General features: G+C 44.9%; 1 protein-coding gene across 1 annotated transcript in view; it reads left to right on the top strand.

Moving 5' to 3' along the window:
- Positions 1 to 25,959, top strand: part of DOCK2 (dedicator of cytokinesis 2) — a 416,115-nt gene that overhangs the window by 43,226 nt on the left and 346,930 nt on the right. The window contains exons 9-20 of the mRNA XM_081230991.1: positions 1,976 to 2,057; positions 7,496 to 7,631; positions 9,726 to 9,801; positions 11,577 to 11,653; positions 12,241 to 12,366; positions 13,588 to 13,712; positions 18,904 to 19,002; positions 20,687 to 20,759; positions 20,874 to 20,977; positions 22,745 to 22,928; positions 23,067 to 23,164; positions 24,844 to 24,933. Coding sequence (XP_081087117.1) covers positions 1,976 to 2,057; positions 7,496 to 7,631; positions 9,726 to 9,801; positions 11,577 to 11,653; positions 12,241 to 12,366; positions 13,588 to 13,712; positions 18,904 to 19,002; positions 20,687 to 20,759; positions 20,874 to 20,977; positions 22,745 to 22,928; positions 23,067 to 23,164; positions 24,844 to 24,933 — 1,270 coding nt within the window. The remainder of the gene's footprint in view (positions 1 to 1,975; positions 2,058 to 7,495; positions 7,632 to 9,725; positions 9,802 to 11,576; positions 11,654 to 12,240; positions 12,367 to 13,587; positions 13,713 to 18,903; positions 19,003 to 20,686; positions 20,760 to 20,873; positions 20,978 to 22,744; positions 22,929 to 23,066; positions 23,165 to 24,843; positions 24,934 to 25,959) is intronic.

Genomic DNA, 25,959 nt, shown 5'->3' with positions numbered 1-25,959 from the left:
TGGCTGGGACCAACCTTTCAGTATTGGGATGTACGATGGTCCGATTCCAATGGATGCCTGCAGAGATTTGGTTTGGGAAACTTAAGATAAATTTTGGTAGTATGGAAAAGAAGCAGTTCAGGCATCAGGCCAGTGGCAAGGCTAATTTCCAAAAGGAGCTCAAGAAAGAGTTGGAATGGTTCTCCCTCTTCCCCTGAGGAGGGTGTCATGTGGAAGAGGTCTTACCTGTCTTGGTGCCAGGTAGGCCTTCAGATTTACCACCCAGGTCTTCCTGGGCAAAGATGGATGGGGCCAACTCAGCCCTCTAAATTGCTTTTCTGATTTATGATTCTCTTTCCCCTAGAAGAAAATTGCTGGTGCCTAGTGTTTAGACCTAGCAGGCTAGTCCTCTACTGGACATGCTACATGTGATTAAAGGTCCTGGGAAATACCCAGGTATTTCACTATGACAGTCCAGAAATAACCAATGGAAAATAATTAAAACAAATCTTTTTGGGGATGGAGCCTTGGAGGCTTCTTGGTTATTTTGCTGAAAATTCCACTAAAAATTTTAGATCTTACTAAAAAAAAAGTACATTCAACTTGATTAAGTTTTAACCATTGGTTAATCTGGGACAGTTTTCTTTCCGTTGTAAGTTCTATTTCCCCCTTGAACCTTGCTCAGACTGCTTTTAATAGTCTTCCAGGGGTGAGTGGAGAGAAAAAAACAAGGCATCAGAGAGAACAAACCTCTAAAAAGCAGGCAATTCCCTTTAACTTTGCTGAATTCTCTTATTATGCCTTTTTTGGGCTGACTTGCTTTTTGAGTTTTATTTTGTTTGTATCCTGATTCAAGATAACGGGCAGTTATTTAGAACCAACTCTATGCTCCTGGATGGCATGGAAAACTGAATGACTCAACTCAGCAAACTATACCAAGCTTCTCCTAAGTTAAAGAATGCCACATTTCCTGATCTTGTCGATGCAGCTAGGCTGACTAGTATGAACCGCACAGGGGTGTGTGTATGATTGCTAGAAGATGTGTGTTGATAAATGATCAGATGTCAGAACTGTGTGTCTGCCTTGCATAAAACCTGTCAGTGGGTTCTCATTACCATCAGGATCAAGTCAAAATCCTTGAATGGCCTATAAAGCCTACATGGGCTGGCCTATCTTTCTGATTTTTCTCTTACCATTTTCCCCTTGGATTTGTTTTTTAGGTGCATCAAGCTCCGTCCTGTCTCAGGGCCTTTGCACGCCTGTTTGCTTTGCCTGACATATTTCCCTTTCCCACTCTCTTTTTCCTGACCAACTTTATTTACATGTCACATCCTCAGCAAAGACTTCCCTAGCCACCCAGGCTAGGCATGGTTCTTCTGATATACATTCTCACACCATCCTGAACTTTTTCTTTGTAGCATGATTGCATATAAATAGTTGCCACGACTGCATTTAAATCATTACTTAAGTGTATCTCAGATAATGGCTAAGGCCCTCTATGGTCCATCACAGTGTGACATTCCTTCAAGGAAACAGTCCGACATCTAATGGATAATTTAGAATAATTCAAATCTTTACTCGATCTTGAAAGGGGAATAGGGTGGGAAGGACAAATACATTCTTAATGCCCAGCAAAACATACAAACATCCTTTCCCTCTCACTTCTGCCACTCTTTATCACCTCTACAGAGAATGCTGCCGCTCTTCAAAAACATTAGATAGCTGGGTTAGAATTTGCTTACTAGCTGGCGGAGGGAAAGAGGTTGTGAATACCAAGTGTTAGTAATTCCTTACCCCTGCTTGTCTAACGTCTGTCTCCCTGACGGGACTGTGATCTCCTGGAGGGAGGGACAGACAGGGAGAGCCTGTCTAAGACACTCCCATGTCCCCAGTTGCCAGCCTGGTGTTCGGCGCATAGCAGAGGCTTGGTGAATATTTTTACCTTATGAATATTGAGACCCCTAGCAGTAATGGGTTGCCACCCCTCTTCCCACAGTGAGAACTACCTGGTGCGATGGGGCAGCAGGGGCTTCCCAAAGGAGATCGAGATGCTCAACAACCTGAAGGTGGTCTTCACGGTAGGTGTGCACTGTCCTCTTGTACCACATCCCATACTCACGGACATGATCTTGGAGATGGGGCTGGTCAGGTGGTCAGGAGGGAGCGTGGCCTTGGTGCAGAGCTGCGTTCTGGGCGTTTTGTAAAAGGAAGCTATTGGGAAGATGGATCTCCTCCTTGCTCCCTATCTTTCTCACTCATGTGTACACAATGCAGAACACTGTGTAAACAAGCACAAACCTCTTCCAGCAATAATGTCGAGGTGAACTAGGTACAGCAGCTACTCTGATTTTCTGGTTAATTCATGGTTAACTTGAGTTCCTGACTTTGGTTCAGACCGTCTAAAAACCTTTCCAAAATACATCAGATTAAAAAAGGCCTTCCTAGAACATTGACTGCCTTGGTAAATTAGACATTCTGAACATAATTAAGTCATAGATGACTAAAGATCTTACAATTCCCTGGGATCATCCTTCTAAATAGCAATACTTACCAGGCAAGCCATAACACAGAAATGTTGAAATCAATTGCTATTTGGATGATTTCTTTCTTTTTTTTTTTTTTTGTGGTATGCGGGCCTCTCACTGTCGTGGCCTCTTCTGTTGCGGAGCACAGGCTCCGGACGTGCAGGCTCATCGGCCATGCCTCATGGGCCCAGCCGCTCCGCGGCATGTGGGATCTTCCCAGACCGGGGCACGAACCCGTGTCCCCTGCATCGGCAGGCGGACTCTCAACCACTGCGCCACCAGGGAAGCCCTAGATGACTTATTTCTGAGAGTGAACTGGCTTTTTAGTTCTAGAAAGGAGAAACAGTGGAAGGAAGGAGATAAGAGTTATCATTTCCAGCAGAAACCCCCCTCTTCTGTTTTCACCCAGTTGTGTTCAGAGTATGATCTTAAGATATCTGAGGATATTGGTGTTTTCTGCAAGCATCTCTGGGGAGAAGAGCGTTTATGAGATTTTTCACTGTGTCACCTGTGTTAGCAAGGGAGCTTACAGAGGAGGAGCGAGGGAGGGGTTTGGGCATTACCGAGTGACTGACATGCTGGAGTAACCTGCCTTGCCCCACAATAATTTTCCAGTTACAGGCCATTAAGTTCTATGTCTTTTGTTATGTTACAATTAGATTGGAGTGCAGCTGATTTATTTTGTTTATTTCCTGAAAAATGGGCTAGAGGCATGGAATAAGATCATAGATCCTAATTGCTTAGACAAAGTTTTCTTGGCATATATAAATGTGCCTCAGTGCCGTTTGTCTATTATTAGTTAGAAGGAGGAGCCTATTTATTTTCTTGATAAATAGGAGAGTCCCACGGGGCTTCCTGATTAAACCAAGAGACAGATGTTTCACAAGAGGGAGAGGGACAGGGAATCAATCAGTGGTTCATCTTGCAGAGAACCCATTCATGATGTAAGCGTGCAGGAAAGGTCATCAGTAAATTGGTGTCGCTCAAGAACAATGAGAGTGTGATCCTGCCTTTGTGGAATTCTGCCTGTGCCACCACCTCTTCTTCACACAGCAAACGGACTTGAGAGCCTTGGTTGACTGGCTTAATGGGTTGACACTTCCTTCTCTTGAAATGATGGGAATCTTCATTTCAGGACAGAGCACGTCATGGTGCTCTAGCTTCTTTTATTGATTCAAGAGCTACCCAATGAGCACCTACTGTGTGTAAGCTCCGTGCTGTATCTGGGGATCCAGCAGTGAGTAAGCTGATAGGCTCCTGCCCTCAGGGTGTGATGGGGGGAATTCAGAAAACAATTAAAGGAGTAAATAAACACGAGATCTCAGAAGGCAATGCATGCAATGCAGATAATTAACACAGGGTGATATGATGGCGTTTGACTGGGAATTACTCTCAATTGGGCAATTGAGGTGATGTTTAAGTTAAATATGAGATACGGCTTGGCCGGCACATGCCTTGCTGGCCTCATTTCTCTTGTCTCTGGATGTCAGCACTTCCTAGTTGCCTCTTTGGAGGCAGAGCCCAAGGAGCTGGCACGTGGGTTGGGCTGATGGTGGATTTCCCTTCTCTCTGCTTTATGAGCATTCACCCTCCGTGGCCCTGTAAGAGGAAAGCGCATATACCGCGAGGCTTCCTAAGACTTTGCCCAGTTTGGGGGTTGCTGCTAACACATGGGGGACAAGACTGAACAGTAAACGGAACACTAATGAATTACTAAATCAGGTCACACGTGTTTTAAGTTTCGTGTCTCAGCTTCCCCAAACGTCTGAGTTTCGTGAGGCCCAAGTGAGAATGATTGGGAGACACCGCAGACTGAAGCCTAGTTCTGAGATTGCCTGTTTATACACTCTCCAGAGAATGACCTATGTTCAAGCATTTTTACTTGCTCTCATAGCAATAAGCTTCTCTAGTACCAAGGGCCTCTGATGAGGAAGCTCTTAAAGATCTGGTGTCTTCTTTTGAGCAAGTGAAAATTTTTCGGAGAAGAGGAGTGGAAAAAGGACTTACCTAGGAATCTTAAATGGTTATCTAGTGTATTAATTTGCTAGAGCTGTCATTACAAAGTACCATAGACGGGGTGGCTTAAACAATAGAAATTTATTTTCTCACAGTTCCAGTAGCTGGAAGTCCAAGATCAAGGTGCTGGCAGATTTGATTTCTTCTGAGGCCTCTCTCCTTGGCTTGCAGATGGCCACCTTCTCCTTGTGTGTTCATGTGACCGTCCTTCTGCGTGTCTGTGTCCTAAACGCCTCTTCTTATCAGGACACGAGTCATACTGGATTAGAGCTTACCCTAATGACCTCATTTTAGCTTCATCACCTCTGTAAATGCCCTGTCTCCAAGTACAGTCACATTCTGAGACATGAAGGGGTCAACGTATGAGTTTGGGGGAGACATAATTCATCCCATAACATTTAGGAAGGAACCTGTCAGGAGGCAGGGCTTCTGTGTCTCTGGAATGCCTCTGAAAGATACCAATATAGATAATTCAAAAATATAAAAAGTCCTAATGGGAGGAGAGAAGTAATTAGGGATGGAGGTCGTTGTGAGGGAAGCAGGACTTGAGCTGTTAAGGATGGAAAGGATTTGGATATATAGAGGAATAAGGGGTAAACTTTAGAGGTGGAGGTACAGGTGGGGGGCTTAGGAAGAAAGATCTAGAGTCGAAAGTGAACATTGTGTGTTTGTGGAACAATAAAGAAATCTTTGTGACAAAAATAGAGTACTTGCATGCAGAGAATAGTGGGGAATCAGTGGGATAGGACAGCTGGAAATATATTTTGTCCAGGACATTTCATGTCAGCTGGGGAAAACTAGCACTAACAGGGTAGCAAATAGCGAGCTATTAACGTTGTTGCCGGGAGAGAAATGAAATGATGAACATGACTCCTAAAGATGAGTTTCAGGGGGATTTCAGGGTGGGTTGGAGGAAGGAGTCAGGCAGGCCAGAGAAGAGGCTGTCCCACCATCTGGATGTGAGACAGCTGGAATCTCAAACTCTGCCTGCTGGGCAAGGCGGGAAATGCAAATGAGTGGAGGGGCTTCCTCTGTCAGAAAGCCGCCTCTCCCCTCCCTTCCCTCTCTCCCTGCCCAGTGGGGAGACTCGGGAGAGTGGAGAAGCAGCTGTCCGTTCCTCCAGCTTTGAAAGGACAGCCCTTGTATCAGTGAAGATTCTCCAGGGAAGTTGAACCAGGAAGATACGTAAATAGGTAGATTTGTTGTGAGGATTTGGCTCATGTGATTGTGAGGGCTGACAGGTTTGAAATCTGTAGGGCTGGAAATTCAGGGAGGATTTCTATACTCTAGTCTTGAGGCAGAATTCCTTCTTCGCTGGGAAACCTCGCGTTCTGTTCTTAAGACCTTCAGCTGATTAGATGAGGCCCACCTACATTATGGAAGGTGTGTCCTTTACTTAAAGTTAACTGATTGTAGATGCTAATCAGACCTACAAAATACTTCACAGCAACACCTAGACTAGTGTTTGATCAGGCAACTAGGCAGCATAGCCTGTCCACGTTGACACCTAAACCCCCAAGCAGGAAGGTGTGGACCACTTTGGGGCCATGTCTTGTTCCCAGAGACGCTGCACACCACTCCCTCTTCGTCCCACACCAGCCACAGTGAGAGGCTGGGGATGGCTGCTTTCCCCAGGCCCTGGCTCTGATGTCAGCCGACAGGCCGCTCCCAGTACGTATGCCTGCGTGAGGATTAACTCAGAAGAGAAGCGACTATTCTCTAGTGAGGCCAGGCCCAGGGATCTCTGCTCTGATGCCAACAACATGCCTTGACATCCCTTCTCCAGCTGATCTCAGCTGGAAGGGGGTGCCAGGAACACTGAAGCTTTTAGATTTGAGCAGGGCACTTGAATGCTGAGGTAGTCCAGGTGGTTTCCCCTCCTGTGTGCCTTTGGATGGTGAAAGAAATGTATTGTGGTGGTTAGGTTGATGGACTTTGGGGTCAGAGTGACCGGACGGTGTCTGCAAGGACTGAGGTCGTGTCCTCGGGGAAGACCCTTATCTTCTTTGTGTCTCAGTTTCCCCATATGTCAAATGGGGCTGCAGTACTAGTATTAGTGATGGGACTTTGGAGTGTTGTGAAAGGTCAGCTAAGACGATGATGTGTGCGACACTGGGCACAGGGCTTGAGAAGTCAGCTAGTTCACGGTTTCAGCGTTCCTCCTCCTGAGCCCACAGTTGAGTGTAATTCCCTGTCCCCCTTGCAGTTAGGTGTGGCCGCGGCCCTTGCTTTGGCCACTGAAATGGAAGCGGAAGTGATATGCCTCTCTTCTGGGTGGGAGCTTTAAGAGCCAGTGAGTGACTTGCCCCGTTACCTTCCCCTGCGCTGGGGACGGTGAATGCACCTATTGTGACAGGATAGATCCTCCATCAGCCAGGGGGCCACAGTGAGTGAGTGGAGCCCCCGCCCATCTGCACTGGACCAGTAGCCTGAGCTGGAAATAAACCCTGTTGTGTTAGAAGCTCTCAGATATTGGGGTTGTTTGGTGTCACAACAACCCAACCCCGAGTGATGTACATGCATTAGGTGCTCAGTAAACGGTGATTGTTAGGATTTTTCCTTCCTCCTTTTGCCTTCTCCCTCAGAGGTGCTGAGCAATGACCAGGTGGATGGAGTCATTTGCAACAAATGCTATTTTTGGATACATCAGCTGGTATATAGGGACGGCTACCTATACAAATGATACTGTACCTCTATCTTTCTCTTCCCATCAGTTTGAGGTGAAAGAATCAGGATTGAACACCAGAGCCCTGTCACCCAGTTTCCTTTCCAAAACTCACCTTTCTTATGTGTGAAACGGGGGTGATAGCTTTGTTTTCCACCTTTCCCAGGACTAATTGTATGATTGGTCCGTGTATGCTAAGTGCTAAGCACCAACTTCCCCCCACCCCCAGAATTTACTATTACTGAGTTTGCTTTTCTACTTTTTGTTCATTAGACACATGATGTGTAACTATTCGTTTTCTGCCTTACAGGATCTTGGAAACAAAGACCTCAACAGGGATAAAATTTACTTGATTTGTCAAATAGTCCGAGTTGGGAAGATGGATCTTAAGGATACGAACACAAAGAAATGCACGCAGGGACTGAGGCGGCCTTTTGGGGTGGCAGGTAATGACACACCACACAGCACTAACTGTTACTGGAGTGCACATTTCATGTGACTGAATTTTGAAGATTTTTTTCTTTCGCTCTCCTCCTTGCCCTCCCCCCCCTCAAAAACTTAGGCCAGACAACCCCTAATACCTACATTTCTTGTGACTAAATCAAAATAATTGGTAACTAAGTCTAGATTTATGATGAAGACGGTGAATAATGGAATCCCCGTGTCTGGAACAGAGCGCTGGGACCACAGTGCAGTCTGAGCAGTCGGCGCTTTCACTCCCCAGCACAGTGAAAAAGGAAGAACAATATGGGTGGGATCTAATTATGAGGAGCAAATCATTTAAAAAAATATCCAGGACAGGAAATGCAGTTACGCAGAATGAGTCACCCACCACACATATAAATTGCAGCTGGAAGTGGACATGTGGAGAGCTGGCATAACCGAATGAGGCTGCTTGAGAGCAACGTCACCTCCACGTTCCTTTCCAAGCCTTAACTCTCTTGGGGGTTCCCAAGACTTCATCATTCTTGTCCCACTTTTACAGTTTTTGTTACATTTGACTATCACTTGCACTATTATTTACCCAATATATTTTCTGTTAAGGAACCTTCTTTATTTAAACTGAAGTACATTTTGTTTTCTTAAAAGACAATTTAAATACCTGTGGAAATAGCAATTCGATATGCGAATTTTACTTTTTATTAAAGTATAACATTTTACTTGTGTACCATTTATAATCCTTGTATACCATATCTAAACCCAGTGTTTCAGGTTTCTCACTTCAGGACATGCTGATCTTCTGTTATTACAAACCAGCTGGCTGTCCAGTGAGTCCCCTGGCACTGCTTGCAAAGTGGCGAAGCGGAAGAAGTTAGCTTATACTGAGCCAGCTGGTGTTTCAACTTAGCATTATTGCCAGCTAGCTAGCTAGGCGATCTTGGACAAGCATATTCCCCAGGGCCTTAGTTTCATTATCTGCAAAATGAGGGACTTGGACCTGGTTGATCCATGACTTGGTCTAAATTCTCTGATTCTATATGAGGGACACTTTTGGCATCACAATGTCCCTGTTAGGGCAGTGAGGGTCCTTCAGCCTTACTGCAAAGTGTGTCTTTGTCTCCAAGTGTAGCTGGCTCTCTCTTTTGGTTTCAGGTGACAGCAATCTGGTGTAACTGAAAGGTTTAGGAATAGATTGCTTCAGGCATAGCTGGATCCAGGAACTCAAATGAATTTGCAGTATGAAAAACTCTGGAGCCAGAGGGAGATGGTTCTACCCAAATCGTTCTCACTGAGAATGGGCAAGGGGGGTTCTGTTCATCAGAGAGAATGGATGCTGGTCAGGTTCAAATAACAGTTTCCCCTCCTTCTCTCAGTTCCCTAACTCCTCTCTTGTGCTAGATGCAATCACTAGTTGATTATTACCCAAGCAGTTTTAATGGCTCCCTGACTGGGGCCTGGAGTGTTTGAGGAATTTCATGCTACTAGGGTTTTGGCTCTATTTGGCTAGCATGTCTCAGTGCTCCTCCCCCGCCCCCATTTCTATAATCCCTGCTCTAGTGCAGGAGTTCTTTACCTTGGTTTTTTATGGACCTTCAGTGGCTGATTTAAGGAGAAGTTTCAGAGGAGCTAGGACCCCTCTGTAAATGCAGGGTTCAAGGATCCACAGATAACGTGTCTGTGCGTATGAGCACCTTTACGAAAAGAGGATGAATAAGTCTTCAGATCCCACAGGGAGTCACCGCGCTTGGGTTTTGTCAGCACAGTAAACATCCAATACAAATATGTCAGATCCAAACCTAATTAATTCCATACGCTTAATTCCATAAGCACGGCTCTGACTCTTTCCTTTTGGCCTCCGCCAAGCCCTGGGTTCTTGGATGCTTCCCTGACTGTTGACCTCCCAGCCCGGTTTGCCCAGAGGCGTTTGCCAGTTGTTGCCTGTGATGAACCCTTGCTGTCTGTGTATTGTCTCATGCTGGCTTGCTTGCCTTTTTAGGCTTTCCTGTCCCAGCCTCCTGCCCTACAAGCTCATCCCATTGTTACCCTTTCCTGGGAGCAAGAGGGCTTAAACCATTAATTCATTTCTCTTTTCTTTCTAGTTATGGATATAACAGACATCATCAAGGGGAAAGCAGAGAGTGATGAAGAAAAGCAGCACTTCATCCCTTTTCACCCGTGAGAGATTTCCCATTTCTTTCCATTCTCTGAAACCACATCCTTTCTGATTGAGGGCCACACAAAAGCAGGGTGAACTGATTCCCTGAGTTGATGATAGCCCAGGTAGGACCTCCCAGGAGGAGGGCAGGTTGAGAATGATGGTCTCAGTGCTGAGGCATTCAAAACCAAGCAGCTTATACAAAGAACTATTAAAAATCAACCATAAGAAAATAACCCAATTTAAAAATGGGCCAAAGACCTTAACAGACACCTTACCAAAGTAGATATATAAATGGCAAATAAGCACATGAAAAGATGTTCCGCATCAAATGTCATCAGGGAAATGCAAATTAAAACAACAATGAGATAACTACTACATACCCATCAGAGTGGCCAAAATCCAGAACACTAACAACGCCAAAATCCTGGTGAGGGTGTGGAGCAACAGATAGTCTTACACATTGCTGGTGGGAATGCAAAATGGTACAGCTACTTTGGAAGACAGTTTGTTGGTTTCTTATAAAATTAAACATACTCTTACCATATGATCCAACAATCATGCTCCTTGGTATTTACTCAAAGAAGTTGAAAACATGTCCACACAAAAACCTGCACACAAATGTTTATAGCAGCTTTATTCATAATTGCCCAAACTTGGAAGCAACCAAGATGTCCTTCAGTAGGTGAATGGATAAATAAACCGTGGTACATTCAAGACAGTGGAATACCATTCAGAGCTAAGAAGAAATGAGCTATTAAGCCACGAAAAGACATGGAGGAACCTTAAATGTATATTACAAGTGAAAGAAGCCAATCTGAGAAGGCTACATACTGTATGATTTCAACTATATAACTAACATTCTGGAAAAGGCAAAACTATGGAGACAACAAAGAGATGAGTAGTTATCAGGAGTGTGGGAGGGATGGACCTATGTTATTATATATTTGTCCCAACCTATTGAATGTACACCACCAAGATTGAACCCTTAGATAAACTATGAATTTGGGGTGAAAAAAAAAACCCAACCAGCTCCTCACCTATGTGTTCATGAGATGGTATTTATTCAATGGACTTTGACTGAAGGCTGTCAGAGGGCCGGGTGTTGTGCCAGGCGTGGGGGGATGAGGTGGGGAACAAGGTCGACGTGGCCCTGTCTTCCTGAAGCTTATGTTTAGATGCAGAATTAAATGAACAAAAGATTAAGTATGACAGGGACCACGAAGCTGTGAAGCAGCAGCATATCAGGAGCATATAATAGGAAATCAGAACCTAATTCTTGTGGGTAGAAATATCCATGACTTTAGAGGAGGGTAATGAGGGTGAATATCCTTTCCTTGACCTAAAACAAGTTTGAGAAAGCAGGACCCCCAGTTTGAGAACTTTGTCCTTGTTTGTCTAAGGAGGATGGTGTTTTGTTACAGATAATGAGGTCAGTGACTCTAAGTCATGTGATTAGGACTTAGCATGAGCAGATAAAGCCTTTTCCACCTTGCTGAGCAGATACTCATTTTGAGGGCTTGGGAATCCTTCCTTTTCAAGAGTCTTCCTAGGAATAAAAATGGCCTCTACTTGTAGCATTGGTATTCCCCTAATTTCAGAGCCATGTTGCTTTGTGAAAAAGAGAGATGTGCTTCTTGATGGCAGGTACACTCTCTGAGCTGACGTGGGCAGGCTCACTTTTCACCTAAGGTGTATGGAGGGGTTGGGCAGCTTTCTGGAGCTCCTGGAACCACAAGGTAGGGACTCCATGAGGGTACCACGCAAGTACTTTGTGCTTTCTTTTCCTTTCTAGGGTGACAGCTGAGAATGACTTCCTGCACAGCCTGCTGGGCAAAGTCACAGCCTCCAAGGGAGACAGCGGAGGGCAAGGTAGAGTGCCAACAGGCCAAGTGGGCTGGGCCTGACTTCAGCTTGAGATCCCTTGATTCTGTGGCAAACAGATCAAACTCCTAAACCCTGGGAAACATAGCCTTCCTTCCAGATGGACCATTGTGAGGAATGGGGGATTGTGATCTACAGAGCTGGACATCTCTAAATGGGAAGCAGAAGGAGGCATGTCCTAGTGCCTGAAGGAAGAAGGGAATTAGTATAGCCTATCTCCTGTGTGTCAGGCACTGTAAAATGTTTCCTTGTTCAATTTCGTCCTTCCCACGGTCCTGTGAGATAGATGATATCAAACCCACTTTACAAAGTCTGGGTTTAGAGGGGTGCAATGATTTGACAGAAGCTGACCCTGCTAGAAGTAACCTGTGGGATTCAAGTTGGAGGTGTCTTGCGCCAGAGCCCCTCTGCATCCTGCCTTACATCCTCCCCCGGGGCTGGGTCACTGCATCTGTGGCCGTTTGTCCCTGCTTCCATGGTCTCCTCCAGAGAGAGACCAAGGGGAGAGATGATGGGAGGGTGAGGCTGAGGGAACACCTTGAAGTTGACTCTTCACCATGAGTGTTCCCTTCCAGGCCTCTGGGTGACCATAAAGATGCTTGTGGGTGACATCATTCAGATCCGCAAGGACTACCCACACCTGGTGGACAGGACCACCGTGGTGGCCAGGAAGCTGGGCTTCCCGGAGATCATCATGCCAGGTTCTCCTTCCCCCTGGGTGGGGCTGGGGGTGGTCTAGCTGGTGTGATCCATTTTCTTTTTAAAGAGTCAACTACTTCTTTTCTACTGCTTTTCTCTATTTCTCTCTCTGAAGGTAACCACTGAAAACAATTGTTGTATATCCAAAAATCTTCTATGCATTCACATAATAAACACAAACACATAAGTATACACACATGCACCCCCCAACAAATGGGAATCACACTTCATATACTTTATATACCATTACTTATTATACTTTACATAGCGTTCTGCAGCTCACTTCTCACTTAATAATTTATCATGGACATCCTTTCCACTTTACTACACGTGGAATAATTTCACTCCTTCTGGGGTGAATACTGACATTCTCTTAAATTGCTAAGCTATTTTTTTATTACCAGAAGAGTCCACGCTCATTGTAAAATGTCCGAAGGGCATGAAAAGGTTTAAAGTGAAACCTTAAAAGCTCTCTCAAATCTTTGTCTCCAGAAGTAACCACGATACGTATTTTCCAAATGTGTATGTAATAAAAGAAAGTAAATGGGACTGCATGATAACACTCTTTTGAAACTTCCCTCTTTGCCTTAAACTTGAGTCTAGGACTTGTGTCCATAACCACTCTCGCTGACTTACCCCTTCTTTCCACAGTCGCATGGTGGTCCACTGGTGTTGTAATTTATCTATGCCTGCTTTACTGAGACATCAATCAGTCCCTTGTGCATTCCCCTGTAGGGTTTTCAGCTCTCACCCCCCCCATTCCTGAAGACCCTCCACACCTTGTCCCTCACCCCATCCGTGTTCCTCGGACACAGAAAGTCATTCTGTCTGCTTCTGCACAGTAAGAGATCTGCGGAGGGAACCGTCTGTGGTTGTTATTCACGCACCAAGATCAATCCAATTGGAGTTTGCCTTTGCCTTCCCAGAAGGTGTCACTAGAGCATGAAAATTAAATGATTTTTAATGGAGAAAAAAATACGGCCAGTCGTGACCATCCTCCCTCCCTTTTTGCAACTAATTTCCTACTGTTCCTCCATCCTCTCGTTACCTACTGCTCCAGCCTCCCTGATGAAGTAAAAATGCTTTTCCAAATTGTTCTGATTTTAACTCCATGAACAGACAAGGTGTGGCACTTCCACCAGCTCCCCAACTCCCCGCGCCCTCTAGTCAGTGCCTCTCCTGCTACACAGACTCCAACTGTTGTCTCTCTCCCTGTGCCACAGGGGACGTCAGGAACGACATCTACATCACTCTCTTACAAGGTGACTTTGACAAGTACAACAAGACCACTCAGAGGAATGTGGAAGTGATCATGTGTGTGTGCGCGGAGGATGGCAAAACGCTTCCTGTAAGGGACCCTCTGCTGTTGCTCCGGGTGACAGGGCTCCCCTGGGGTGCCTCTGTTCATAAAGATGTTCATTTCCCGTTCCCGATCCCGCTCTCTAAATGCCAGGGGCCTGCAGGGTGGTGTTGGGTAAGGTGATGTACACCTTTAGAGCTTGGCTGGCACAGTAGCCCGTAATAAGACCTGGTGGTGTTCTTTCTTCACACCAAAGCGGTTGGCTTTTCATTGTCCCTTTCCTTTCATGACCTCTCCTCCTTTTTTTTTGCCTGGCACCTCAGTTTATAGGTTAGCTTTTCACAGTTAACATGTTGTTCTCATCGAAACCTGAGCTGGTTGATTCAGGCAAAATTCCATGGCAAGAAAAAGGATCAATACAGAGCCTTGGGTTGGTGTGAAGACTCAGGATGTCCTCAAAACAGACATTCCCAACACTTGATCTAACTCCCTAGCACCCAGACAGACATCCTGGTGGAAAGCCTTATCCGTAAATGGGTCTCCAGAGGGCCAGCAGAGTGAATTCAAGAATGCAAAGCATATTGCTGTATTCATACAGCATATGTCCTGTACAATATTTGTCATGTGTGTTTACATTTATTTACTTAGATTTCCTTTAAGGTTGTCAGCAGCTGTGTCCAGTGTGTGGGAGGGTTTTGCTTCTCAATTTCTCCTTTCAGAGTACTTAGCTGAAAATAAAATCAGCTCTCAGCAGAAGTGTCAGCGTGGGCAGATATTCCTCTTAGGCCGCAGTAGGTGATCAGATAGAACAGGAGGGTAGGGGTGTGACTATTGATGGATCTTCTGCTTTAGCCTGGGGGCCTGGAGCTCAGGCAGATTTTGCTACCCTCTACCTACGAATAACTAGCATTCACAGAGGCATTGCTACATACCAGGCACTGTGATAAGTATGATGCATTACTGTTATTTTCCCCATTTTTACAAAGGGGGAAGCTAAACCTTTGTCAAGTGAAACAACTTTCCCAGGGTCATAAAGTTAGTATATGGCAGAGATGGGGTTTGATTTCAGGTTCCAGTCCCGCTTATTAAACACTTCACTCTAATGCCTGTACATTAAAAAAAAAATCCTCCAGTTTATTTCTCATTTAAACAATGAGGCGAATAACCACTCCCATCAAATTCTGGGAAGATTCGTAATTATTTTTTAAATTTAAAGAAATCGCAATTACCTTTTTGTTCGAAAAGACTGGTCCCATTAATTAATATCTAGTTGAGCAAAATCCAAGGATTTAACGTAATCCTCTTTTTGTTGGATTTTGCAACTTTTCTGAAAAATACAATAAGTAAGAAACACTTTGCTCAAAGAAACACAAAGGAAGAGCAGAGGGTTTTTATCTGAAAGGGAAATTGGGTTTCGCAAATGTATAGACCATGCTTTGAAGTCATTTTTATCCAACTACCTGTTGGAGAACTTTTTAACCTCAGCCTCATTTTCTAAAACACTGATGTGCTTGCCTTCGACGCTGCCGAAGGACAAATTAGAAGGAACAGTTAATGGGAAAGCAGACCTCTTATCTCGTTTCTGAACCATTTGTACTTCCGACGCTGCCATCCTTTCGTGTCACACCCAACCAGGCTGAACAGACGCACTTATCAAAGATGAATATATAGGCAGGAATTTGGGGGCAGAAATGGAGAGGTAACTGTGGGGCACAGTGATAATTTGCAGTTTCATCTATGAGGGAAGTTAGGGGGAGTTCAGTTGACTGACTATCGCAAATTGCTAAGGAAGCCTGTGGGAGGCTTGTCTTTCTCTACTTGCAGAAATAAATATTACTGCCTGATTAAGTGTCAGGCAGCACACTTAAACGTTCCTGTTTGATGTTGGTGGGAACAGTCCCCTTTAGGGGTATCGATTTGTCCTCCTGCTCCTAGGAAGAGCAGGGTCGGAAGATAGAGTAGGTTAGATAGACTTGTCCTTGGCTCACTTTGGGGTCTCAACGACCTTGCTCAGGATGACCCATAGCAGAGAAGCTAATAGGCTGGGCTCTGCGATCAAACTGACAGCAGTCAAATCCCACCCTCCCCTCCTATTAGCTGTGTGATCTTGGGCAAGTTTACATGTCTATGAAAGAGGAATAATAATCTCTTCCTTGTGGGGTTGCTGTTTATACAAAATGGTAGGTGTAAGGCACCTGGTATGTAGTAAATACTCAGCAACAGGAAGGAGGTAACATTTAGGAAAAGCAGACCAACTTCAGGTTGAAGCCCTGGAAAGGATCTGAGGGGGTCAAACAGACAATCCAGCGGGGATACCTAAAGCAAGTTCAAGAAGTAAAAATGCTCAGATGCAGGGCTGAGAAACCTCTGCTCTTCTGAGACCAGCCAGTTTACAGGGCTGGAGGTAGGGCATGGGGGGCAGTGCTGTGTAGTGGTTAAGACATGACCTCTGGGGCCAGGCGTCCAGGCCGAAAGCCCAGCTCAGCCCGGATTAGCAGGATGACCTGGAGCGAATTACATAATCTCTCTACGCCTAGGAGACTCTGTCTGAAAATGAGACCAGCAGTGGCACCTTACTCTTGTGAATGCCACCTGAGGTAATTGACATAACAGGTGTTCATTGAAGTTCACTATTACCAGAAAGGTAGAGCCGTCGCAGGCTTGGTTACTGCCTCGTGGACACCAACTGGCATCTTCCCATGATAAGAGCAACCTTGTCAGCCTAAAGCACTTCCTGGCTCTCGAAATGCGTTCACACCCCTGGTGTCATTTATTCCTCAGATGATTCCTACGAGGTAAACAAGACCTGTGTTTGGAGCCGGATTTTTCCTCCTGCTGAAGTGTGTCCACCAAGGCCAAGTCGGCATTAAAGTTTCCAGGCTTCCTTCTACTGACCTGAAGCCAGTTAGGGGCCCTCGTTGTTAACAGGGAGCCATGGGGGTGGGCAATGGGGAAAATTACTGAATAGGTTCACTGGAGACAAGCACAAATCTATATTTTCCTGAAAACCGGCCCTGTCCCTGGTCACAGTGCTCTTTCTACACACCCAGCGACATTTGGTTTTATCTCTGAAGTGTTGAGAGGGAGGGAGCTGTCTTAGGTCTTTCTCAGAATAATACTGAGACTGTTTTCTCCAACTTTACGCAATCAAAAATTTTCATCATCAAGATAGTTTTGTGGGATTCAGCTGCATGCTGTACAGCAGCTTTACTTTCACCAGAGATACATGTGTATTTTCAGTTTTTATAAGCTATGTGGGATTCAGCTGAGCTACAGAAATGCTAAGCCCATCATTGTCACTAGATATAAATCTTAGGAGGCTGGAAGCCATCTAGGTTGTTACAGCGGGAACACTGGGCAAAGAGTTAGAGGGTCTGAGATGTAGTCCGGGCGTTGGTACCTTTTGGGGCAAGTGACGTAACCTCTCAAGGTCTCAGTTTACTCAGTTTTGAAATGGGGATAATGACGATAATCATCAGAGGTGGTTGTGAGGAGTGAATTAAGTGAGGCAGTTCGTGTAAAGGGCTTAGCATAATGCTGGACACAAAGCACTCTCTAAATGGTTAGGACAACTTTGGAAGCATGGTTTTAGTTCAGCACTCCAAGAAGTTCTGAAAGGCTCCATACCATTGAAAATTAAGAGAGCTGTATGTCTTCCCTCATTTGCAGTTCCCTGGTTGTCCTTGTTTTTTCAGAGATAAGTTTTGAAAGGATGCTGTAGCCTTATTTTCAAATGGGTTTGATCTGGCCATATGTAGCATCAGTCAATATTGAAACTGAACTTATTCTTTCCCTATAGCTCAGAAGTACAGAGGGACAGAATTATCCTCCCCACAGCTTAGCTTGCTTTCCCAGGGGCCCAGAGTGGCCAGCTTTGGTCCTTCAGCCTGGTGGGAAATCCACTGGAGAATCTGATGGAATCTAGTGAGAGTCATGGATTCTCTCACCATAAAAGTGCCCAGAGGCACACAGTTTTGTAGTTTGGGGGCTTGGGGCTGCAAAACCAATCCTCATGTCCCTAGATCTCTAAAGACTTGAGGTTGCAATCTCTTGTTCTGGTATAAAAACCGAACTTAGGCCCCTTCTGAGTGACCCTACCTTAGATCTTGTTTTGGGGCCAAACAACTAGAATGAACACGAGGTAGAATTAGGGGTTGGCATACTCTATTGCAAGGTAATTCCTTGTTACTCTGAGGGTGATTTTTTAAGAATAAATATCCTATGTAGATATGCTTGCTCTGTGCTCACCCTCTCTCAGAATGTCCTTCCTGTGTTTCTGCTCAAAGCCAACTTGGAACCTTTCTTCAAGATGTTCAACTGTCATCACCTCCAAGAAATATTCCCTGAGTCTTTAGGGGACACTGAAGTGTCCTTTCTCTGTGCTCCATAGTGTTATATAGTCAGCCCTCTGTATCTGCAGGTTCTGCATCTGCAGGTGCAGAAGTTTGACTGTACTACACCGTTTACACTGTTTTATATAAGGGACGTGAGCATCTGTGGATTTTTTTTTTTTTTTAATCAGTGGCAGGGAAGGGAGGGCCCTGGAACCAAGCCCCTGTGGATACCAAGTGACAACTGGATACATATATCTGTCATCACTTCACATTGCCTAGTGATTTGTCTGCTCATATAATGATTCCTACGCTGCACTGTGAGCCCTCATGTCAGGTTTACTCTCTGACTCATGCCTGTATCCCAGTGCTTAGCATGGGCCTGGTACCTGGAAGATGCTCCCTAACTGTGGGCTCCTTTAGCCCCCTCTGCCCATGTGTCTGTCTGAAACCCAAGCTCCCTCCCCTTCCCCAGCTCCCGCCAGCACCTGGGTGTGTTAGCATCAGAAATCCATCAGAACGGGCTGCTGCTTGGCTGATCTGAGCCTGTTTGGTAACTTTGTGCAATTCAGATGTAGGAAACAAATAGAATTAATAAGACTGGCAGCGCGCAGCAACTCCAAGGCTGGTTACCATTGACAATAGGGCAGCCACGTCAGCTCCTACTGCGCTCCAGTGGTTTCCAGAATGCAAGTAATAGAATTTCTATAGTTAAGCAGCTGTCGCTCCCAGGGCCGGGCACATTCATGTATAAATCCGTAATGTAGAAGGGTACCTGGCAGAAGGCTTAAAGAAGGCAGGGTTATCCCAGGCCCTGTGGCCAGGCTTGGCCTCGGGACCAAAATTGCCCAGACATAGAAAATGGCAATTCTATAGTGTTGTCTCTCTTTTCATTTTTCTTGGGTCAGAATGCGATTTGCGTGGGAGCTGGGGACAAACCTATGAATGAGTATCGGTCCGTCGTGTATTATCAAGTCAAACAGCCACGGTGGATGGAAACAGTCAAGGTAATAATGATGATGGTGATGATGATAATAGCTGGGGGACTCTAAGACTCCCTAAGATCTGAAACAGTAGCCTAGCATGTCTCTGGTGGTGTGTCAGGCAGTGGAAATAGTGGCCCAGTGGGCGAACGCCCGGTTCTCTTGATCACCCTTCACCGGCCCAGCAGCTAGCCACCATGGCATTGTCAGATGGTCTTGTGGACTGTGCCCAAGCCATCAAGTTGTGTCGTTCTGCTCAGCAGTGAGGAGTGACAGAGCTTGGGAGCAAATGTGAGGCTATAAAAAGCTATTTAATGCCTGGTAGATACCCTGTTGGGAGGGTACCTCAGATGGAATATTTGCATTACCAGATTGTCACACTAAAGTAGAAGGGAATATCGTGCATTGGAAGTGGAGTTTGGAATTAATTTAGTGGACAGTGAAGCTTGATCACAGCTTCAAATGTCTCTGCCTTGTAATTAATAGCAGTCTTCACTCACTCTGTGCTCTGAACCCAAACTGAAGATATTCATAAGACTTCCCTTTCAGAGGTAGCTCTTCAAACCTCAGTGGTTCTTGCGTTGTCACCCATATTCCTGTTTTCCTCAGTGGGTCTCCCTGTACTCACTCTCTTAAAAGTGATGACCTACCCAACTTTGGGGTCAGAGAGCTGTTGGACCAGGTGGTTTTCTCTTCTCTGTGCTCTCTTGTACCCCAGTTATATCTCTTTGCTAGCCCTCATCACATGGTGATAATTATGTGTTGCCCTGTGTGGGCCATGAGCTCTTTGAGTGGGACCCTGCCTTATGTCAGCATGGCCCGTGCTTCACATGATTGTAGCTTATAGTATTGATTCAATATGCAGTGAAAGAATGAATTGGACAACAGCTGCCCATGTGACTCTCAGTTCTTGTGCTCTGAGACACGCAAACAAGTGGTGGACCTCTTTGGGCTCAAATTTCATTTTCTGGAGCAGAAAGTATCCACAGAAAATCTGAGTGGTTTTCTCACAGGTAGCTAAGCTTCTCTGTCTGGGCCTGAATTGTATAATACAGGGATTGCTGTGGGGCTTTGGGAGGTGGGATAGTCCAGAGACAGGCCAAAAGCAGCTCAGTCAAGGGTACAGCAGACCACTCACTGGACAGTGAAACTGGGTGACCAAGGGGTGATTGTCTTGGCCCAGTGTCCTTGGAGGAAAAACCAAAGATGGGAATGAGGCTTAGGATTTTCCCGAATATGATTGGATTCAAGCATTTTTATTAATTTACATAAATGACAGTCCCCCAGCAAGCCCCCTAATGGGCACTGTTAATTTTCTAAGCCCTGCTGCAACTGCCCAAACTCCTAGAGTGTGTAAGGAAAATGTGCACTGTGCAGTTTGCAGTGCATTAAATCCTGCGCTAAAGTTATGTGACTTTTATATCAATTTGGGGAGATTCATTTTTCCTCACTATAATTTACAGATCTCTTTTCATTGGCTGGGAATGCAATTTGCCAAATGGATTACATTTGGTACTTTATTTTCTCTTCATAGCCAGTTCTTATGTAATGTATTTACAGTTCATCAGGCTTGATGGCTGGGTAATAAATCAGCACGCAGCACTCTAAGTTAAATGGTCAGGCTGCCTTTTGCGGGGGGTGGGGCGGGGTGGAGTGGGGAGGGCTCTTTAACTCACTGTCTCCTGAGCTCTGGTTTCTGCCTATTGAGGTGGCCGTCCCTATCGAAGACATGCAGAGGATCCACCTGCGATTTATGTTTCGACATCGGTCATCTCTGGAATGTGAGTGCCCAACCAAATGGCATCTCTGCAAAACCCCTAAGGGGAGAGGGGTGGGATCATTGGGTGGCCCAAGTATCATTTTTTTTCCCCTGACCTCAACAATGCTATTTTCAGCTAAGGATAAAGGAGAAAAGAACTTTGCCATGTCCTATGTGAAGCTGATGAAGGAAGATGGGACCACTCTGCATGACGGATGCCATGACTTGGTTGTCCTAAAGGTACCGTGAGCTGGGATGAACTCTGCAGTGGGGAGCATGCAGGAAGTGAAGGGGAGATGGCAGGATGGCTTGGTAATTAAGAGCAGGGACCTCAGAGTCACACACATAGGGGCTTTCCAGGTGTGAGGCCTTGTACAAAGTCTTAACTTCTCTGGGCCTCCGTGTCCTCATCTGTGAGCTCTCAGTGAGTAATTGTGAGGATTATATGAGTCAGTGCATGTAAACATGACATTGATGGGTACATGGAATTCTCAGTAAATGGAAGGTTATTGTTACATACAGAGTGGACTTTGACTCTGTTAAGACACCTGTGGGATGTACAGAAGACCAGCAAGAAATATTTGAGAGATTCCTCACTGTAGCTAATGGAAAAAATATCACAATTTAGGGTCCCGATCCTGCTGTTGACTAAATTGGAGTCATCTCACATGTCTTGCTGAGTCTCTGTTTCCTTTTCCTTAAGTGGTGATGGCCATGTTTATGACCATAAGATGACCCACGCAAAAGGACCATGTAAAAGAGTATAGATGGCAGCTGCTGTTATTTTTACGTCATGAGACTTGCACTGTTCTCTAGAAGTGGGGAAGTATTTTCCTGATCTTATATGCGTGCTTTCCCGCAACCACTCCCGTGACAGTGGCGTGTCTCTAGCTAGCCCCTGGCTGGAGGCAAAGGGTATGGCTGTGAAACGGGGCAAGCCCAAGTGGTCAGCACAGGGATCAAACCCTTGCCTTTGACTTTCTCAGCACTGGAGGCTGGAGTTGCCCTTTTGCCTGTGGTCTGCATGACAAACACAGCCTCACCAAAGCTTCATAACATGGTACTACTCTTCTCTGAGTCTCTTTGGCTTTTCCAGAACACCCCTTTTCCTCCCGTACAGGCTCTGTTTTCTCATTTTTGACGCATCAAGGTAGTTCTTGGTTTAAAAGGTTGTGAACTCACTGGGGGCAGAGTCCCAGCTGCGGTCAGTTTTCAATTTAGTCACCCTCCTTAAGCCTCAGTTTCCTTATCTGTAAACTGGAGATGATAACAGTATATACAACAGTAACAACTGTTGTGAGGCTTAAATGACATGAACTAAGGCATACAAAGCACTTAGTGCAGCATCTAGTGCAGAGTAAGGGCTCAGTAAATCTTGACTGCTGTAATGCCTACCTCTAGCCATTCATTTCAGCATGCCAAGGGACTTATGTGTCTGTCATTTTACTAAGTGTTCTATATGCATTATGCCATCTAGTCTGCTCCAGATTTCTAGAATTAGGTAATATGATTAATTCTCAGTTGAATCATGAGAAGAACGAGACACAGAGAGACCAAGGAATGTATCCAAATGACACAGGCATGTAAATGGTAGAAGAGGGTCTAAATACCATCACTTTCGGAATCTAGTGCCTTTGCTGTTAACTTCTTCTTTAAGCTGATTCCTTATCCTGCTGGTGGGCTTGTTTGTGTTAAGATCTTATAAAACTTAGAATGAATTAAAATATCCTGTTTGCGAATCTTCAGTTCCCTCTGTGCCATTAATGAAGTCCACAGAGCCTTCAGGTGGTTGATCAACCCCTTTCCCATTAACGTAACCTTGGGTTCTCGCCTATTTTGTGGAAAAACAGCCCTACCTTACCAGCTGATGTTCACTGCTCCTCTTACGATGTCCCTCACTGTTGCTGATCCTCTCTACCTACAGTGTGTAATCTGGCCACTGCAAACTCTATGTAGCATTGGGTGCATACCCTTGGCTTGGGGAAGTAACCAAGGTGTTGTTTCCAGGGGGACAGCAAGAAGATGGAGGATGCCAGTGCTTACCTGACTCTTCCTTCTTACCGACACCATGTGGAAAACAAGGGGGCTACCTTGAGTCGAAGCTCCAGCAGTGTTGGGGGGCTCTCTGTCAGCTCCCGGGATGTATTCTCCATTTCTACGCTGGTGTGCTCCACAAAGCTCACGCAGAATGGTATCGGAAACAGTGATAGCTCTGTGTGTGTGTGTGTGTGTGTGTGTGTGTGTTTATGTGTGGGCAGGCCAGGGGAGGTCCTGATACAGACAGTTTAGACCCGTAATAGTAATTCTGCTTGTCTGGACTCTATTTTAGTGGGTTTGCTGGGTTTGCTGAAGTGGCGTATGAAGCCACAACTGCTACAGGAGAATTTAGAAAAATTGAAGATTGTCGATGGAGAAGAAGTAGTAAAGGTCAGTGGGGCTTCATTTTGCCTGTATGCATCCACCAGTGACAGAGGTTCAAATCATGGGTGGCTTCAGGGGAGAGATGAAGTGCTGAGGGAGATAGGACAACTTTGCTTCTGACAATGGGATACAGTGTCCCAAGTCGGCATTAGAAGCCTTTATTGGTAAATCTGGGGGATGATAAGGTTCAGTGATGCTGAATCTTGAGCAGGAGAAAAGTACGGTTGTGCTCAGTCTCTGGAAATAGATCAACTTTGGTGTAGATCCCAGTACAGCTGCTTGCCAACTTTATGGGATAGTATTATCAATATGACATATTTTGCAGGGTTGTGAGCATTCAAGATGATAAATATTTAAAAATTAACTCAGCAAGTCTCTTACACATAATGCACAATAATTGAACTAACACTTATGAAAATGTACAAAGTTCAACAAATAGTAACTATTATTTATTTTTGTTGTTGTAAGTTGCTATAGTAGTATGAGCTCTTAGTATTATCTACATGTTGCTGTTAGAAATAAAAAGTATTCTTGGTCTCTGCTGCTTCGAGAATGTTATGTATTAAACATGAGGAAAGGAAAGACATCAGAGCTCACGTTTTAGGTGAAACAAGCAGAAAACAATGCAAATGTCAGACATATTGTTGTGTCCACATGGTGGTGGAGAATATAGTGTCTGAAGCGCAGATCTAATGAAAGCAACTTTCTCTCCAGCACTATGAATTGGGACAAGTGTTTCCCAGAGGTCCTGGTGATCTTGTTTCCATTGGGAACCTGATACAGCTAGAAACTCTGAGATTGAACATCCTTATGTAGTAGCTCTGTGTTTCGACTATAGGAAATATTGACCCATCTCTTAGGAGGGAGGGGTATCAAATTTTAGTTAATTGCCCATACATGGAGAAGCAATGGTCGAATTTCCAGATCAGTGCTTTAATTGCACTGTTGACCCACCTACCTGGTTCAACAATGGCAGGGAAATTCCCCAGACATCCTTTTATAAGGCCTGTCACCTTTGGCAGCCTGGAAAAGTCATCTGAAAGGGTATTCTGTTCTCTCCCTTTTGCATTCTTTTTTTCTTTTTTTTAGAAAAAAATTATTATTGATGTATACTCTACATATAGTAACATATGTATGGAGCACTTATCTTAAGAGTACAGTTCAGTGTATTTTTACACATGTACACAACTGTGTACCCACCACCTAGGTCAAGATACAGAACATTTTTAGCATTGCAGTAGGTTCCCTCTTACCCCTTCTCTGTTAGTAACCTATTCGGGGGTAACCACTAAGCTGACTACCATCATTATAGATGGGGTTTTTGCCTGTTCTTGAATTTCATCAAAAGAGAGTGGTAATGAATAAACATTTCTGTGTCTGACTTATCTTACCCTGCACAATGCTCACAAGAGTTATATTCGTCATTCCACGTTGAAGTAGTTTGCTCTTTCTTTTATTGCTGTGGAGTGTTCTATAATGTGAAAATGCCACCCTATACTTATCCACTCTGCTGAAGATGGACAACTGGGTTGCTCCAAGTTCTGGCTTTTGTGAGTAAAGTACCTGGCCCTCCTGAACATGGCACATGGTGGATGTGTGCCCTCATTCTCTTGGGTAAGCACTGATGAGTGGGACTGCTGGGTCACCTACACTCTTTCTTACAAGACCTTCATTATTTTTCCCAGTTTCTCCAGGATACTCTGGATGCCCTCTTCAACATCATGATGGAACATTCTCAAAGTAATGAGTATGACATCCTCGTCTTTGATGCTTTGGTAAGAGAGAGGGGGCCAGTGTTTAGTGACATTAGGCATTAACGTGTGTCTCACTGTGAGAACACAGAGAACTTATGGCCCACATGGCCCTTTTCATTAATTTTTTGGAGGCATTGTAACATTTGGCAACCAGACCAATGAACGAGTTGCTGTTTCCCTTCGTTTGCTTCGAGTTCATTTGAAAGCATGGGCAGGGTGATTAAAAGGGGAGTGTTTAAATGCTGATGGTGGATTGGCCCTGGTTGAAAGTACAGAAGCTGGATACCGTGAATAGTCGCTTTGGCTTTCCATGAATGCGGGGAGTGAGTCCTTGGCCAGGCTGTAAAGTACGCAGAATGTTTCCTAACCCTTTTTTTACCTTCCTCCTGCTCAGTCTCCAACTCAGCAGTTGTTACACTCCTCCTGCCCACCCCAGAACATTTTAGAGTGGGTGGTACACCAGGCAGATCTGTCTCCTTTCCACCTTTCGAAATGGTCCGTTCTTCCTCTTGTCCCAACTCACATCTTCTCAATGTCATGTCAAAATAAACATTAAAAAAATCTGCATTAAGGTATCAGTGACCAATAAAGTATGAATGTGTCAACCCTTTGTGTCAGTGACATTTACATTTTTATAGAGCTTACTTGGAGACAACTGTGACTTAATCCAGTGCTTCCCAAGAGGGCCTCCTAGAAAGCTGTGTCTAAGGAAAAATACTTCCTGACGAAAAGATCCTTTGATTAAAGAACTTAGGGAAGTGTTGACCATTGCATGACTCTCTTGGAGATTTACACTGCACATAAGCATATGGAAGACTCTGATAAGGCCTGCAATAAAGAAGGCAGTCTAAGGTTTTGATAACTTGAGATTTCTCAAGCTTATCTGATCGTGAAACCCTTTAGCATACTTCGTGAAATACTTTTGAGGAGGGGTACTACCTTAATGAAAAGGACTGAAGCTATATTAGTGACCTAATTCCTGGGCAAAAGAATTTGATAGGGATTCAGTTATGCCATGTGAATACAGCTTCCTGTCCTGGGTCTGCC

The sequence above is a fragment of the Mesoplodon bidens genome, assembly GCF_964165515.1.
Source record: "Mesoplodon bidens genome assembly, chromosome: 4".
Taxonomy (NCBI): Eukaryota; Metazoa; Chordata; class Mammalia; order Artiodactyla; family Ziphiidae; genus Mesoplodon; species Mesoplodon bidens.
The sequence above is the reverse complement of the archived record's forward strand: the minus strand, read 5'-3'. Positions and strand labels throughout refer to the sequence as shown.